The sequence below is a fragment of the Antechinus flavipes genome, chromosome 1 (assembly GCF_016432865.1).
Source record: "Antechinus flavipes isolate AdamAnt ecotype Samford, QLD, Australia chromosome 1, AdamAnt_v2, whole genome shotgun sequence".
In the NCBI taxonomy this organism is placed as follows: Eukaryota; Metazoa; Chordata; class Mammalia; order Dasyuromorphia; family Dasyuridae; genus Antechinus; species Antechinus flavipes.
The window spans coordinates 456312664-456331882 of NC_067398.1; the positions used below are offsets into that span (position 1 = coordinate 456312664).

A 19219-nucleotide genomic window follows, 5' to 3' on the forward strand; every position below is an offset into this window, starting at 1 on the left:
TTCTCAAGATTAAGGCAAAAATATCTACTATAAAATTTATTTTTAAATTCCACATTTTTACGTTTATACGATACAGATTCAAGTTGGATAGGACCTTAAAAGCTATCTAGTCAAGCATGTGCTGAGAAATGATTAATAACTATTTCGAAAAAAGAGAAAGAGAAAAGGATTTAGGACACATTTTTAAGTTTAATGTGCATTATTAACATTTTCTCCATCACTTTTAAAATCTAGACAATCAACAAAACAATAAATCAAGACCTGATTTATAGTTTACAGATTTCCAAGGTATAAACGTTCACACTGAAATTTTAATGATTGCCTCTTGGAAGCCTGTGAAAGCTGGTTCCAAGCACAGCACTGCATCTATTTCAAACTCATTATACAGATGAAAAAACTGAGACCTGGAGAGGTTAGGTGATTTGTTCAAATCCGTATAGGTAAGTGGTAGGTCTGACATTTGAAGTCCAGATTCAACTTCTGAAATTCAACATTCTTTTCAGTGTGCTCCACTCCCTTACAATCTTCCTTTCATGTATCCAAATAATAACATAATTTACAATTGGTTCTGAAAAGCAATGAACTTTCCAAGTATTTCTTTTACTAAGAGCTTCCAGAAATGTGAGCAAAACAGTCAAGATAGCCCAGGAGCCATGTCTTTTGTAGGCAAAGTCAAACAGAATGTCCCCTCTTCTTCTTTCCATAGTCAAATTGTCCAGAATCAGAGTATATTGCTTAGGCTTATACTACACTTTCAAATATCTAGTGATTCTGAAAACTATTAATTCTAACTTTTAAAATCTTTCAATGGAATGGAAGATCCTTCAAAATACATAAACAGATCTCAAAGAAGAAGTCAAAATCAAGTAGGAATATAATGAGACACATAGCATTCCTATATCCTATCTATTACTAGAATTATGTTGAATATGCTCTCAGTTAGCCCATTGACTATGCATTCAGTCTAATTTTTCTGGAATTTTTCATTACCAAAAGATAATGAGAAGAAAAAAGGGAGCGGGAGAGGGGAAAAGAAAGGGAGAAGAAAGGAGAAGAATGTTTCCTCTTCTCATCTCCATACAAATTATTCAGACTCAGAGTATATTGTTTAGGTTTATATAACACAGTTTCAAATATGAAGTGATTTTGTAAAGCATTAATTATTAATCTTTAAATACAGTTAAAATTTTCAGTTTTAATTTTCTGGAGTTCTCATTATCAGAGATGAAGGAGAGAAAAAGGAAGAGGGGGAGGGGAGAAAGAAAGGAGATGGAAGAGGGAGAGAGAGTAGAAGAGAGAAAGAAAGAGAGTGAGACGAAAAGGTGGGAGCTAGAAAGAGGAGAAGAGAGAAGAAGAATGGGAGAAGAAAGAGGAAGAAGAGAAGGAAGTAGTGGAGAAGGAGAGAAGGAAGAGGAATAGGAGGAGGAGGAGGAAGAAAAGGAGAAGGAGGAGTGAGGTTTGTTTATAGAAGTCAAAACTTCACAACACATCACTACAGGTGGGAAAAATTTCATGCCTAACCAAATATCTACTAAAACATGAACTCATGATCATGAACATGATGGCTAAAAGTATGCATTAGAAATTCACTCTCTTTCATGGACTGAGATGTCAAAGTCCCATGTTATAGTTACAAACCTCAAATATCTTGCAAATTCACACAATAAACTACACTGGAACTGGAGTATTTTAAAATGTCCAAAATTACATGAATGTAATATTGATGCATAATTTTTAAAATTTAATATATGTACATAAAGAAAATGTAGCCTTTAACCAGACTGGAGGGAAAAGCCTTTAAAATACATCAACAAATCTCAAAGAAGAAATCAAAATCATGTCGGAAGATAAAGAGGCACATAACATTCCCATCATCCTATTTGCTACTAGAATTATACTGAATATGCTCTCAGTGAGCCCATTGTAGATGCATTTACATCTTAATACATTTTTCAACCACAAAAAGTCATTTTATCAACCTGGGCAATAGAATGAAGAATAAATAAATATAAGAGAATAATAGTAGCATAATAACTTGTCCCAGGACTATTTCTACCTTAACTAAATAAGAAGAGAACCATTTTCTATAATAATAATAATAATAATAATAATAGCTTATGTTTGTCTAGTGCATTACAGTTTGCAAAAATTTTTCCTACCATAACTGTGGTGTAGGCAGTGTAACGATTATGATCCCATTTTACAGAAAAGGAATTGAAGCACATGAGACCTTATTTGCCATACTCTTAACAAATCACAGTTGAGAATTAGAATTCCAAATCCAGTGTTTCTTCCACCTGACTATTTGTATCCTCAATTCAGTCATCAGTTGAAAATTATTCCCTGCCACCTAATTTCTCCATTTAAGCTGACCAAGAAACACCGAATATTGAGGCCAAAAACAGCTATAGGAAATATGGGGAATTTTGCCTCTCCAAATTATCCCAGAGAAATGACTAATCCTTTCTTCTCTTCCCATTTGGTACATCTTTCAGAGATGTGGTAGGAGGAAAAAGAGGTGGAGGTAGGGGGTTTGAGAAAAGTGTCCATCATCAGATTCCCAGCAGGGTTGCTGGGCAGCCAACCTCACTTTGGGAGTTTCCCATGCTGGTTGTGGACAAAGGCGGGGAGTCTCAAGACTTACCTCTACAGTTCTGCAAGTCTCTTCCAGCTGACTGATTATTCCTTGGACTCGGTCATTGCTTCCCACAAGGACCGCAATACCATCACTGAGCTCGGTCTGGGGAGAGAGACAACAGTGATTGATTCCAGTACAATGTCACTGACCCCTATCCCATGCTTGATGTTCATATGGGGCATGAAACAGGAGCCAGGCATGGAGATGCTAGCTGAGCACACAAGTGCATCATATGGCTTGCTTTCTATCCCCAAGGAGAGTAAAGAAGGTTCCATACAAGCTCCCTGAAGATGGATAGCTCCTCCTCCTATTTGCTGCAGGTAGCTAGATGGCCTGGTGGATAGAGCACCGGCCTGGAATCAGGAAGTGGTTGTTCAGTCGTGTCTGACTCTGGTGACCCCATTTTGGGTTTTCTTGGCAAATAGTGGAGTGCTTTGCCATTTTCTTCTCCAATTTGTTTTTACAGATGATGAAACTGAGGCAAACACAGTTAAGTGATTGGATCATAATGTTACTAAGTGAGACCAGATTTTAACTCATGAAGGTGAGTCTTCCTGATTCCATTTCATCACCTAGTTACTCCAAGGAGGGAAGAAAGGGAGGGAAGGATGGAGGGAGGGAATGAGAAAAGGAGGGAGGGGAGAAAAAAGGAAGGAATGAAGGGAAGGGAGGAGGGAAGGAGGGAATGAAAAAAGGAGTGAAGAAGGAAGGAAGGAAGGAGGAAGGAAAGAAGGAAAAGAAAAAGGGAGGGAGATAAAGAAAGAGGCAAGGAAGGGAGGAGGGAAGGAATGAAGAGAGGAAAGGAAGAAGGGAAGAAAGAAGGAAGGAAGGAAGAAGGGAAGGGAGGAAAGAAGAAAGGAAGGAAGGAAGAGAAGGAGGGAGGGAAGTTAAGAAAGATGGAAGGAAAAAAGGAAGGAGGAAGGAAGGAAGGAAGGAAAGAAGGATGGAAGAAGGAAGGAAGGAAGTGGGAAAGAAAGAAGGAGGGAAAGAGGGAAAGAAGGAGAGAGGAAGGACAGAGAGAGACAGAGAGTGGGAGGGAAAAAAAGAAATTTAATCAGGAGGCTATCTCTATCTCCATTGTTCAATTATAAGTAATCTGTCTTTCATAATTATTCATGTAGCCTAGTCATTTTTAATTCCAGGATGAGACCATTTTTGTAGAGTGAGTAGTAAAGAGGGTCCTTTTATATTCCTACTCATGAAGTCAGTGGTCTGGTTAGAACATACTGAGAAATATTTTGCGATCGAGATCAGTTGGTTAGAGAAAGGTATGAATAAGGGCATGGCCAAATCTTCCCATGGTCTAGTTAACCATTCTCTGACTGATGGTCCAAGTCTAGGCAGTCACATCTCCAGTGGGGATTGCCTGATCACAAGGAGGGAGCCCTGGACAAGAGAGCAGTCATGCTCCTGAGGAAATCAAATCCTAATGATGGTTATTTTTTATACAGTAATATCTTCCACATTGCAACTTTCACAGATCAATATAAAAAATTAAATAAGAATTCGGGTGGGGCAGGCAGTTTTACAGAAGCCACAGACGATATACAAAAGCCAACAGATGACACAGAGCCTATGAGCAAATACTTAACCCAAATTTTACAGTAAGGTATAAAAGAAAACAAAAAAATTCAGATTTTTTTCTGGTACAAAGGGCGGGCCAAAAATTTTAATGCAGATTTTCCAGCTGTACTCCTAACCCTGGTGACATGGAAAGGATCACTGTACAACATACAATTGTAAAGCTAACAAAAGTCACACTTTTAGAAAGGAAAGGGACAAGAAAATATCTGTGAGGTGTGGTAGAGTGAATAAATGCCAAATACATGGACGCACAAAGACCTGAATGTGAGTCTTGCCTCTGACCCATACAAGTTGTGTTATCTCTCAGTACTAAGTACTTCTCTGAGACAATAAATCCCAGAGTTGCTGCTGAGATAATTAGAGAGGTATATGCAATAGTAGTAACCTGGGGTGGAGTTAGAAGAAAAGGCCAGATTTGGGATGAGTTAAATCTCATTTTTCATGATGCCGGGGTAACTCTTAGCAAATAATTTTCAGTCTCCTACCCTATAAAATGAGAGGGTTGGATTAAATGATGCTCCATCTTCTAACTAGCATTTTCCCTAACTGTCCCCCAGGCCTGGAATTCTCTCCCCCCTCATCTCTGCCTCTTCGTTTCCTTTAAATCTCAGCTAGAAATCCCACCTTTTGCAGGAAACCTCTCCATAGACTTCTTATTTCCAGTGCCTTCTCTCTTTTTGATCACTTCCTACTTATCCTATATGTAGGTTGTCTGTACATAGTGATCTAATGTTGTTCATTACATTGTAAATTCCTCAAGGGCAGGAGATGTTTTTTTGCCTTTGTTTACCCAGTGCTTAGCAGTTCTTGGCATATAGTAAGCAAAAAATACTTGTTGACTAAACTTTATCTACAATTCTAAAAATACTGACTTAGAATTATTTACTTAGTTCAGTTGTTGGGCAATAGAACTCAGGAAAAAAGTTATTTAAAAAAAAACATTCATAATGATTTAGGCATAAATTACCAATTTGAAACTGTGGTGTTACTCCTGAAATAGGTTTGTGTAGTGCTGTTAGTCTGGTTCTGAAATAGCTTTGTCTTTCAAATTCTGTTTTCCTTTTTTGACCTGGTATACAAGAAAGCCATGCTTCAGGGATAGAATAAAACTCTAGTTTTATCACTAGCTATATTTGTATAGCATTTGTTGTGTCTCCATTTCTCAGGACTGGATTCCCAAGAGCAGGTCAGAATTCACAGGTTCTAGTCTTGTTTTTACCATTAATGGATTGATAAAATCATAGATTTAAAGATAAAATCATAGACTATCAGAGGTCATCTTAATCCAACACCTTCATTTTACAAATAAGGAAACTGAGACCCACCAAGACAAAATGGCTTTTCCAAGAGTCCCCCAGGACTCCAAATCCAGTACTCTTTTTTTGTACAAACCCTCTTGGGTAAATCTTGGGTAAACTTGGGTCTCAGTTTTCTTATCTATATACTATGAGGAAACCCCTCCAGCCCCAAATTCCATAATTCCATGATTAGTCATGAAAGAGGCAACATTCCTTGTGGACTAACCTTGGAGTCAAAAAGACTTGCCTCTGACACATATGAGTCAATGACCATAGACAACATGTGGGTAAATGACCAAGTCTATTGATAAATCCTTAAATTTCCCAATGCTCTGGGGAACTGACTGAGACTCTAATCAGTGCCAAATAAGAATCACTAGCCACTAAATTGTGCATAAGGATTTCTGAAGCCTGCATATCAGCTTAGAGTACTGCGTACTGAGATTATATATATGTTCTTTCTATTATATTTTTATCATATTATATATTTCCCAATTACATTTTAATGTTTCTGGTGTCTCAGAGAATGTTTCCTGCAGGCTTCGTGTTTGACACCTCTGCTCTAAATTACAGAGGACCTGCTGAGTTTATTAAAGAGGCAAGTTTAGGATTTAATGTCTCATATGAAACTCATATTGTTCTATGGGAATCAGCACCTGGACTCATACCTGGTACCTACCATGCCGTCATAGCCAATGAGGAAAGACTGAGGGCCTGACTCTTAAGGCTCACTTCATAAGGCTTCAGGCTTCTGAGTCTTTCCATTTGCCCTAAAGCTGACTATTATCTGCTATCAAACCTGGACAGTATACCTGCGCCATGTCAGGAAACTGAATTGCTTCCATTTGAATTGTCTTAGAGAGATTCTGAAGATCACCTGTCAGGATAAGAAACCAGATACTGAGGGCCTCTCTTGCCCTCTTCCAAGCATTTCAACTTTACTGAAGAGAGCACAACTCTTGGGCTGGCCACATTGTTCAAATGCCAAATGAATGCTTACCAAAAAGACTATTTTATGGAGAATTCATATAAGGCAAGCACTCACAAAGTGGTCAGGAAAAGCTATACACAGATACTCTTGAGCTCTCTCTTAAGAACTTGAGAATTGAGTATATGACATGGGAGACAGAGAACCGCCCTCCATGCAGTGCCCCCATCAGAGAAGGCGCTGTGCTTTATGAGCAAAGCAGAATTGAATTAGCTCAGAAGACCCGTGAGGGATGTGCAAAGCTAAAGAAGCCAGCCCACATGTCCATAGGGACAATTTGTGTCTAATCTGTGGCAGGGCATTCTGAATTCGTATTGGTCTGATCAGCTATAGTCAGACACACTATAACTCAACTCTAACATAGTGATAACATTTTGGTCCTCTTTGAGGATGAAGAACAACCACCGTAGCTGATATTATGTATTGTCTTCCCCAAATGAGAATGATCTAAATTTCTGGAGAGATGAAATTGTCTTGTATTTTTTCCCTTTGTATCACCAAAATTTAGCACAGTGATTGATTAAATAGCAATTCTTTAGTTAGTACTTTTTCATTCATTCATTTTTCTAGCCTCTCATCATTTCAGAGAACAGGCTACTGAGGAACTGAGAGATCAACCAAATTCCCAGATAGTAAGCAGTAAAGCCAGAATCTGAACCCAAGTCTTTGTGCTGCTACACCAAAGAGCCCTTTTGAAGAAGGGAAAGCATCTTTCACTTGTGACAGAAATAAGACACACACTTGGAGGAAAGCAGAAATATCATTTTTTTTTCTTTCCTCAGTGTCTGCCCTGAAGGAGAGCCTGGCTTTTCCCAGCTGTGAAGCAGTTAGTTCCTAGAAACTTTCTAGCCCAGATAACTACATCATGCTATCTCAACCAGCCCTCAGGAAACTTGGCCCATAGCAAAGCCCGGCTTCCTGAACCTGCTTTCTTTCATGGTCCTCCTGACCTGCACTAGTAGGCAGTAGAAGGTACAAGGTGAAGTTACAATGGGTAGAGATGAGATGGAGCCAAGGATGTCCTCACTTACTTTCTGCCTCTGGAAAACATGCGTAAGGGGAGCCACCTGACAGTCTTTGTGAGCCCCAAAGACTTTGCACATGGAGCAGGTAGGTACTTCACAGTTCAGACAGTAAATGTTGATTCGTTCATCTTCATGCTCTTCACACATGGGCTGCTCTGACTTTCTTTCTGGCCTGTGAAAGAAACATTCAAAATAAATATGCCCTTGATTTCCACTTTGCCAGGGATAAATTGGGACAATGCAGATAGGTTAGCCCCACCTGTCTGTATATTTCTATGACTTGTCTAATAGCTGTCATTAGTATTGTATCTACTAAAGCCAAATGCTTTACAAATATTATCTCATTTGAGCATTACAATAGATGCTGTGGTCATCTCCAATATATACTTGAGGAAACTAGAGACTAAGTAATTTTCCCCTGAATCATAATTAGTAAGTGTCTGAAGTAGAATTGGAACTCAGGCCTTCCTATTTCCAAGGTCAGTGCTCTATCCACCTGTACTACCAAACTCAGGAATATTCTAGAGTCCTTTTTATAGTTGCAGAGCACTTTCTCACTGATTTCCTTCCAGAATTACTTACCTTATTGTGGTCAGTGCTAAGAAAAAGAAGTCAATAAATTAATAAAGATTTATTAAGTTACTAATATGTATATATATATATATATGTATGTATGTATATATAAAGTCATATACAGGATAAATGGGAAATAATTAATAAGAAAGCAAAGTCAACAAATTAATAAAGATTTATTAAGTTCATAATATATGCAAACCCTGTTCTAAGTGCTGAGAATATAAAAAGAGACAAAAGACAATAAATAAACATATATTTTAAAAGTCATATACAGGATAAATGGAAAATAATTAACAGAGAGAAGGCACTAAAAATTAAGAGGGCTTAGCAAAGTCAGCATTGTGAGTTTTGATTCCTTGTTTCTTAAGTAGAAGGGTTTTTTAAGTTTTATTTATTCTTTTTTCCTCTCACTTCCTCTTCCCAATGAACCAAAAAAAAAAAAAAAAAGCAAAAGAAAATTATCATAATCTATATAGTTAAGTGAAGCCAATTCTATTATTGCCCATGTCCAAAACTGTGTGTCTTTTAATTTATCACCTCTGTGGCAAGAGGTGGGGAACCTACTTTTTCTCTTCATTCTCTGGAATCACAGTTAGTTATTGCATTAATAAAAGTGGAACCTTTCCTGATCCCCAGTCTCTTGCCTCTTTTCAGGCACTTTCTTAGCTGAGCAACCTGGGATAATCTATCTTGACTGATTTCTTTATCAGTAAAGAGAGGATAACAATAACATGTACCTCACAGGGAGGCTGTGAGGATTAAATGAGATAATCTATGGTCCTATGTAAAAAGTCTTGGAAATTGCTAAGTGCTATATTAATGCCAATTAACACCATCATCCTTATCACCCCCAGACTTCAGTTTAGCCAACAATTTTAGAAACAAAGATTTTCCCAAGATTGCTGACACTTTTGTTGACTGAAGTCCTACTGTGCTATTTCATTAAGGTGCAGTGACCTTGGGCTTCCAAGCCCATGACAACAGAAGACAAATTCCAAATCTGGAAAGGCTTGAAGGGAGGGCTTAGTAATGACCTGTGTATTTGTCATCAAATGACTAGTCCAACTAAGTCTGGAGAGGTTCATCACCAGAAGATCAGCTACCAGATGATGATGAATCTAGTAAAGAATGGAGGGCTTACAATCTGGTGCTATGGAGGGGAATATGGCTGCAAGTAAAATTATGGATCTTTGGGTGGAAGGGAATAAGCATTTATTAAGGAACTACTATGTGCAAGGTATTATGCTAAGTGCTTTACAAATATTATCTTATTTGAACATCCCAATAACCCTGGGATTTAGGTGCTCATATTAGCCCCAATATACAATTGAGGAAACTAAGGTAGACAGAGGTAAAGTGACTTTCCCAGCATCACTTAACTAAGAATCTGAAGCTGGATCTGAACTCAGCTCTTCCTGCTTCCAGTTTCAGAATTCTATCCAACATGCCTCTTAGCTGCCTCCTGGCTTTTGGAAATATCAGAGTAAGATGGCAGGTAATGAATTTATACTTTATGACTTTGATCCCTGATTAAGACTCAACAAACAATGTAATAACCAAAAGACTAGGAACCCAAGTGGAAAAGGATCAATGAGTATTACCTCTGTAATTACTTCTATAATTATTTCTCTTCTCCTCTATTTTCTGCTCTATCCTCTATTCTCATCTCTCTCCTTTCTTCTATTCTCTTCTCTCTTTTCTCCTCTTCTCTATTCTCTTCTCTCTCCTCTCTTCTATTTCTTCTCTTTTTTCTCCACTTCCTCTCCTATTTTCTTCTCTTCTCTTTTTTGTTTGAATTCCATTAGTATAAGGGGTTCCTGTGAAGAAGTCTTTCTGCCCCTATAGAAGAGCCACTTTTCTTTGACTTACAGACTTAGGAAACTGCCTCGGAGTACTAAGCCTTTGAGTCTCAGTTATCTCATCTATAAAATGGAAGCACTACTTACTGTTCAGAAGATGTTGTGAATAGGTGATATTTGTAAGCACAGGATTCTAATGAAGACAAATTACTGTTATTATGGCTTGTTGTATTCAGTCATATCCAACATTTTGTGACCCTATCTGGGATTTTCTAAGCAAAGTTACTGGAGTGGTTTGCCTTTTCTTTCTCCACTGAATTAAGGCAAATAGGGGAGAAGTGACTTATTTAGGGTCACATAGTGAGTGTCAGGTCTTCCTGACTCCTGTCCAGGCACTTTATTCACTGACCTACTGAGTCTCATCATTATTGTTGTTGTTGTTGTTGTTACTGATTCCCATATGAAATTATAGGAATATAAATACACACACCTAAAAAAGCTGAGAATTTCCTGATTAAATGCTTGTCAAGCATTTACAAACCAAAAGGCCAAAAAAGGGATTCCCCAAAGTGGAGAGAAGCATGACAATTTCTGTGAGTTGTCTTCATTTGTCCTTCAAAGCAGTCCATCTATTGGCTGTTCAAAGGCAAAGGCAAAAGCAGCAAAAAGGACATTAAAACACAATCCAAAGTTTGTATTTATAAGAATGGAATTACCCATAAGTAACCTTGAAATTAAACCCAAGAGAGATGGGTATATTCACCTTTAGGCAACAGCATAAAGTAACATGTTCTTATTATCTTTATCTACTTCCTGATCCTCTTTTTTCCCTCCCTAACAAAGCAACTGTCAAAGGTGGGGAAATGATTGAAACAGAAGAAAGGTTAAATAAATGAGGCAATGCTCCTGTGAGCCATTGATCTCCAAAGAACATTTACCTGGAAGAGCTCGGGAAGCTACAGGTTCAGTAGATAGAGTAATGGGACTGAACTCAGAAGACTTGAATTCAAATCAACACTTGCTAGCTGTGTGACTCTGGCTGGGAAAGTCATTTATCCTTTGTATACCTCAATTTCCCCATGTGTAAAATGGGGAAAATACTCTCACAAAGTTGTTGAAATAATGTTCATAAAGTGTTTAGCACAATGCCTGACACATAATAGGCACTTAATAAATGCTTATACTTTGCTTTACAATCTTAAGATCTAGATGCAGTGTTAATATTAATTGCTGACATTTAGACAATAGCTTACAATAGATCACTTGAAGATCCATAAACAGATTTACTACTCTATCATTTGAGCCTTATCTTGACCCTTTTTTCCCCTGAGGTGACTTGCCCAGGGTCACACAACTAGGAAGTGTTAAGAGTCCAAGGCTGGATTTGAACTCAGGTCCTCCTGACTTCAGGGCTGGTACTCTATCCATGACCCATTTTTCAGATCAATAAATGGAGGTTCAGAGAATCTAAATGATTTGATCAAAGTTACCCACATATCAGCATCAGAACTTCAATTCAGATCCCACAGCAATAAACTCAGTGCTTTTCCCACTGAACTACAGTTGTCTGTTAAACTCAATCAGTAATTAATAACTGCCCTCTGGGATTTTCTTTTCTTTCCTTTTCCTCTCCTGACAGTTATAAAGTACTTTTACATACATCACTTCATTAGAACTTTACCACATACTTATGAAGGGAGCAACTATTATTATCATTATCCTCATTTTACAGATGAGGAAGCTTGAATTTCAGAAACATTAACAATTCTGTGCTCAAATAACAAATTATCCAAAAGAAGATTCAAATCTAGTTCTCTTCTGACTCACTCCAAAGTCTGACACTGTCTCTACTATATTACATCAATGCATTTCTTGCAAAATTTCCAGCATGTTGATAGGTATTACTAAAAACCATAATAAATATAAGTAGCTATATTTTTATGTGCAATTTGCCCTATTTAATTTAATTTAGAAGGTACAATGAAAATTTTTCCCCTTATTGATGTTTTTAATTGACCTTGGTGATACGGCACCATATAGCAGATTTTGTCTTTTCAAATAGTACCAACTTCCTTCGAATTAAAGGCTTAGTAAAATACTTTTTTTGACGGTATGTTTAAATAAAACAAATAAAGTAGGAGTGTACAAATGTAATGGCCTAGGGTAGTTTGACCCCAGAATTGAGATTCTAATAGTCTTAGCCACATTCACATGTTGGCAGGGAGATGGAAGTCCCCAGCTATTGAGGTGTTATGATGCTAGTCTAAAAGATCACTTTGACCTATTCCATGATTCTCTAGGCCCACCTATAGATTTTTTGGGGATTGGCTACTAATCTGTGAAGAGTTCATGCATAGTTTGGAGCTATTCTTATATCCTGGGAAGATCTGCTTGCACCTGGACTTTTGTAGGAGTCCAGAACTGACCTAGCCTTGAAGATCCCCTATGATGCTAACCTAGCACCAGAGTATATCATCTAAGGGGTTTCCTGAGCAGGTCCATTTTAACCCACAGAGGCAATATTGTATGGTAGGAAGAGTATAAGTTTTGGGGCAAAAGACTTTGGATGAAATCCTTTTTCTGTGACTTATCTGTTAAGACCTTGGGCCATAACTTAATGTCTTCCAGGCTCTGTAATGTCTTCAAAATGAAGGAGATGGACTAGATGACATCCAACTCTAACTTTATTATTTGTGTATATTCTAGGGCCCTACCAGTGCCATTCTAAGGCTCAGAGTGTGCTGGTTGAGTTAGCCTGCTTCTGTACAGTTCATGAGAGTCATTCATTATCAGTCATCAGCATAGAGAGTAATTTTTGGTCTTGCTACTCTATAAAGATACCTCAAAGGCAACTCTTTGAAAACAAAATGATAAAAAGAACTCAGTAAACCAATATATAATTCACCCACCTCAATGTAAAAAGTTCCTTCATTCCCCTTTCACAATTAATTTTCCCCCAAATTGCTTTTCTTGGCATTTTCTAGTGGAACTGCTTAGCTAAGATGAAACATCACCCTTACACATTAGTGTTTTAGTCTCATGAATTTCTTACCTTTTCCCTAATTATATAGATAATCAGATAATTGATTTTATCATTTTAAATGTCAAATTCCAAGGACTAGCTAGCATTAAAGATGAGGACTTCTTCTAACCCTAAGGATGGATCTCTTAAATGCTAGGTCAAAAGGGGACTAGAATTTCAAAAAAAAAAAAAAAAACAATTTCAGAACCAGACTAATTTCCCACCCAGCTATACTGCTCTGAACCTTGCCATCATTGTCTCCTTTTCTAGGTACCTTTCTGTCAGCCCCTGCTTTTTTGTGTGCTGTTTTGTCCCATTAAATTATAAGCTCCTTGAGAGAGGGACTATCTTGTCTTTTATTGTATTCTCAATGCTTGGCACAGGGCCTGACACAAAGCAGGTGCTTAATAAATGTTTATTGGCCCACTGAGTACATGTCAAGGTTGTAATTAATGCCTAGTTAATTATTAAAAACCTTGCCTCCCCTGGCCATATTATCTAAGAACAATAATGAGCAAATAATTTTGTCCCAGGTCTTCAAAGTTCTTTAATGCTCAGGTCCTGTCTCTAGCTGTGTGACCCTAGATAAGTCACTTAATTCCTTAATGTATGGGGTAAGTTTTTACAAGTTTTTACATTAAAAACACTGCTCTCTTTTGAGAGGTCTGTGACTTTACTGGAGGAGTTAACTCTGGAGACTAAATTTCTTTTACCAATGTGGATTTACAACTAAAATTCAGTTACTTGTCCAGAGTCATACATATCTAATAAGTAATTCAGTAAATGTTGGTTCAATCGAACTGAACTAAGTGATAATAACAACTTACACTTTAATACTTTAAGGTTCACAAAGCACTTCTTTCACAATGAACCAATTAGTACTAGTCTTGTTCTCCCTATTCTAAAAATGAGGAAACTAAGAAGCTATATATATTTAATGCTTATATAGAGAAACATATACATATATAACACTTATATTTATGTTAATATATATGTATAAGGAAATAGAATGACAAGTCATGTTTATGTGTGTATATATGTATGTATATATAAAGAAATAGAATGACAAGTCATGTTTATGTATGTTTATATATGAATACATATGTATAGAATACATATTTTTTTGTATTTATATATAGTATATATATACAGGCAAATCTGTATATGAAATTTCAATGGAAAACTCACTGGATCTGGGTTAGAAACAAGGCTTTGCCATTTACTAGCAGTATGACCTCAGGCATGACATTTAGGTTCTTCAGGCCTCAGTTTCTTTATTTGTAAAATGGAGGAATTGGAGTGAATTATCTCTGTTCTCCCTTCTATCTCTATATTTAAAGATGGAAAGAGGAGATGATTTGAAAATATCTCTTCTATACTAATCTTTACTATTTTTTAAAATAATGGCACCTGCTTCTATTGGTTTAAAATCTTAAGAGTGAGGGCTGGAAGGCCCCAAGTTTATGATACTTTTTAATTCAATTCCATCAACATTAATTATGTGCTTCCTTTGTGGCATGAACTGTCCTAAGGATACAGATCATTAAGATGAAAACTGAAGTTTCGTATAGTGAAGGAGTTTATAATTCTTTAGTAATTTCCTCCAAAACAGAGTATAATTAATAAGTCAATTCATTCTCAAGCAACACAATAGCATCAATGTCAAGTTTTGCAAATAACACAAAGCTTGGGGCCGGGGAGCTAACCCATAGGATGAGAAGTGAGATAGATCAAATTAAATGGAATTTCATAGGGATAAAGCAAGTTCTATAGTTGGGTTCCAACAGTCAACTTAAAAGAAAAAAAGAAAGAAAGAAAGAAAGAAAAAGTAGAACATGGAGAAGCCAGAGTAGGCTAAAGGTCCTAAGTAAAAAGATCTTGAGATTTTAATGACTACAACTTTAATGAGGTAACTTCCTTCACTGCTTCCCCTCTCTCCCCCTACTCTAATGGTCTAGAGAGATAATGTCCCAAATGAGAGAGGTAAGAGTTCTGCTGTACTTTGCCCTAGTGGTCTGCCCCATCTTCGCTATTGGGCACTACATCTTAGGAATAATATATGCAAGCTAACTTGTCCAAAAGAGGGCAAATCAGATGGCTAGAGAACTGGAGAATATGCCATTCAAAAAAAATTTGAGGGAACTGGCAATGCTTAAGCTGAAGAATGGAAGGTTTATGGGAGTCTCCAAGTATCTGAAAAGTTGTCTTATGGAAGACAGAGTAGACCTTGTTACTTGGACTCCAAGGGCAATACTAGGGACAGTTGGTGGAGGTTGAAAAGGGGATATTTCAGTCTGGTGCAGAATAAAGTTTTTCATCAATTAAAGTTACTCAGAAGTAGAATAGTCAGGAGAGATTAAATTGTTCCTTGCCCAGCCCTGCTCTCCTACCCCCACCTCAGATATCTTTAGTAAAAGGAGGGGTAGTTGATGCAATGAAACACACTGGGCCTGAAGTTGGAAATGCCTGAGTTCAAATCCAGCCTCAGATATCAACTGGCTATATGACCCTGGAGAAGTCCCTTAATCTCTCTTTGCCTCAGTTTTCTCACCTGTAAGATGGGGATAACAATAGCACCTACCTCTTAGGTTTGTTGTAAAGCACTTAGCATTGTACCAGCACAAGATAAGTACCAAATAAATGTTAGCTATTGTTACTTGATGACTTTTATTCCTTCTTTCCTTTCCTCTAAAAGACTAAATGGACCCATATGTACAAAAATATTTATAGCAGCTCTTTTCTGGTGACAAAAAATTGAAAATTGTGAGGATGCCCATCAAATGGGGATTGTGATGGAATACTACTGGGCTATAGGAAATGATGAGCAGGATGCTCCCAGAAAAACCTGGAAAAACTTATGTGAACTGATGCAAAGTGAAATGAGTAGACTCAGGGAAACACCATAACCACTAACAACAATATTGTAAGATGATCAACAATGAATAACTTAGCTAAGATCTATGAAAAAAATGCTATCTAGACTCAGAGGGAAAAAATTGATAGAGTCTGAATACAGGTAAAAGCATACTTTTAAAACTTTATATTCTTGGGGGGGTTTTTGGTCTATTTTCTTTTGCAACATAATTAATATGGAAATGTTTTGCTTAACTACACATATATAACCTAAATCAAATTACTTGTCTTCTCAATGAGGTGGGGAGGCAGGAAAACAGGGAATTTGGAATTAAAAATATATATATTCGAAATTTTTTTACATGTCATTGGGGAAAAATGAAAATTTAAAAATAAATACAAAGAAGACTAGATGGCCACTTGTTGAATAAGTTGTAGCATGAATTTTTATTCAGGTTAGATGAGACACTCTCTGAAATACTTTCAGAAAAATAATGGAGATTCTATATGTTCACTAATTTCCTTTATTCTTTTCGGAGCAGTACCCACTCTTACCAGACAAGACTAACATGGGAAAATATTTTTAAGAAATTTATTTTTGTGACTGCTTTGTAAGGTGATAATCCTTTCTCAAGATTAACTCCTCATCAAGGTTAAGGGGGTTTTTGTTCTCACATTGATAATGTCTTCTGGAAAATGTTCCAATTTACCTGGCTATATTAAGAGCACTTTAAGGATTAACTTATTAAAACATACGCAATCACACATTTAAACCTTTAAAAATTAGTCTAGAGGGCTAGGGAGAGAAGTATGGAGAGAATCAGAACTCAGATGGCTAGAAAGAAATTGATCAAGGATCTACAGGTTCCATTTCCTTTAAAGGGAAATCCTTTTAGGAATTGTGTAGCCAAAAGAAAGTAGGGAACCACACAGCCCTAATCATGGCAGCAGACAGAGGCAGTGATAGAGTGGGGAAGGATTTCCGGGTCAAACCTGGAGCTTCTGAAACTAGAGCCAGTAGCAGGAGATGGTCAAGAATGGAGCAATTGAAGACTTCTTGGACTAATAGGAATTCTGGGATCAAGTCTCCTGAACAAAGAAGACTAGTTGCTAGACAAGACATCATTTTTGGGCCAGACTTCATAGAAATAAAAGAGTTTTTGGACAACACCAACTTGCTGGACTAAGCAGAAAGGTTTTTATATCAAGCAAGAGACAAATCTAAGGAACAGCTAGGATCAAAGTTACAATGTGAAGGATCAAACTGGGACTCTTCCCTTCATGGATACTAAAAATCATGTGTACATTCAGGGCCTAGGGGCAAAGGCATGACTTTAACCATTCCAAGTGCTTCATTCTTATGGAAGAGACTCAACATAGGGTCCTATGAGAACAATCCTATTAGAATGGATTAGTCTACTGGAGAGGATAGATCATGGGCTTGGGTTTGAGTCTGTTGTTTTATGATTTTTTGGTCAGTTTAAACAATGCCTGTCCTATAGTCAATGTATTTTGCACTTACAAACTAGTACTTGAACATGAGGCAAATCCTGATTATCCAAGGGTTAATCATTGTTGAAGGCAAAACAAGACCATAGAGATTTCTCTGAGACCCCGGAAATTGATCTTGGTGCTTGTAAATCCAAAGTTTGTGCCATCGATTACATATATTTTTGAGTTGGTAAAGCAGAGGTCTGTATCCTATCAGCAAACACCCACATGTGGAGTGCTGATATTGCTGTTCAGTTATGCCCGATTATGTGACTCGAGGTTTTCTTGACAAAGATACTGGAGGGGTCTTCCATCTAATTCTCCAGTTTGTCTTCATTTTACGATGAGGAACTGAGATAAATCAAAAATTGTCTAACCCAGAATCACATGGCTACTAAATATCTGAGGTCGATATTTGAACTCAGATTTTCCTGATTCTAGGACCAGTGCTCTGTCCACGTATCATCTTCCTGCCCACCCACAGAATAATCTTTGGATAAAAAGAAATGATGCATTGGACTGTTACCTGGTGGACTCCTGCTTGTATATGTCAATGATGTTCTCCACTAGTAAGTTCCTCTGAAGTCCATATACCCCATGTCTATCCAGAACCACTTCATGCCTGCAGGAAGGGCACCTGAATCGACCACCCGATGCCACTGTAGTGCCTCCTCTCGTTGGCAAGTATGGATTTGAGGCCTGTTCTTGCCCAACAAAAAAAAATTCAATTATGACGCAGATAATTTTTCAGTCTTCCTAAGCCTAAATTTCTACTTTATAAATTGCTCAAACAACCTCAACTTAAAGTTCCAGTACATAATAGTACCTCAGGGACCCTCTAACATATAAAAGAGCCAATATTAATCCAAACTATGGAATTATTCCTGGCATCAAAGTTTCTTTCCTCACTTTATATTTAAATGACGTATAAGTTTACATCACAAACCTATGTGTATTTCTACCTAAATCTTTCTTTCTCTTCACAAAAACTTGTCAATTTGGTTACAAATATTAAGTTAAACAGTACTGATTTGGTGCTTATTATGTCCCAGGGACCACAGAACCGAGGCAGAGTTGTTATGTGACTTGGAAGGGGGTGGGACTATAAACTGGCCAGAGGGCTTGGGTTCCCCAACCTAAGATATTCATATCCCAAAGGGGAACTCAACTTTATCATAAAGAACAAAAAGCCTAAATATGAAAACAGCTCAAAGCACTTAGGTAATTCCCCCAGTGAGAGGTGCTCTATGTGATAGATAATTCACTGAAAACACTGAAAGATGGATTTATTTTCCTCCTTTCTAAGGGGTGCTGGCTCTTGGTTTTTGAAACAATACTCCATCATAGGAAGTGGCAGAGGGGGTTACAAAACAGAAAACACCAATAACAAAAATGGACAAACTTGCTCTCCTGCCCCAGAACAAATTCAGCTGTGTGAAATTCCCAGCAGGATCTCGCCTCCACTGGAAGAGCTCACTTCTGGGCTGTTTCTTCTACTTCACATACCCTCCTCCCTGAAGAAGCAAACAAACCTACCTGGAAAATGTCACTGGCGCACTTTCTACACAGGTTGTGCTGACATGGAAGAATCACCACAGGTTTTGTGAACATCTCCAAACAGATGGGACAGATAAGCTGCTTCTCCAGGGTGTCCATCGTCTGCTGTTCCTTGGAAAAAGACTTGTAATTTAGAGATGTACTCATCTCCTCGCCGGCCCTGGGGCATACGGTGTCAGCGAAAGGGTGATCCAAATGGATGGAGGGGTAAATCTAAGAGCCTATTTCCTTGACAGAATTCCAAGGGTTATGTGCTCAAGTGTCCTTTAGGTTTCTTTGGCGAGAGGACATTGTTTCAAGCCAGGCTGGTTCAGAGTGGGGGCTGAGGCTGTTTTTAGCAGCCCTTCATCACATGTTGTCAGGCCGGCTTGTCCATATATGCCAGTGA

At 37.7% G+C, this 19219-nt stretch overlaps 1 protein-coding gene across 2 annotated transcripts in view; it reads right to left on the reverse strand.

Moving 5' to 3' along the window:
- Positions 1–19219, reverse strand: part of TRIM55 (tripartite motif containing 55) — a 74024-nt gene extending 54805 nt beyond the window's left edge. The window contains exons 1-4 of one of the 2 annotated variants that reach the window (XM_051970106.1): positions 18811–19219; positions 17801–17973; positions 7540–7705; positions 2645–2740 (exon numbers count right to left, since the gene is read on the reverse strand). In XM_051970106.1, coding sequence (XP_051826066.1) covers positions 2645–2740; positions 7540–7705; positions 17801–17973; positions 18811–18978 — 603 coding nt within the window. In that variant the 5' untranslated portion in view covers positions 18979–19219. The remainder of the gene's footprint in view (positions 1–2644; positions 2741–7539; positions 7706–17800; positions 17974–18810) is intronic. The other variant, XM_051970105.1, reaches the window with a different exon arrangement.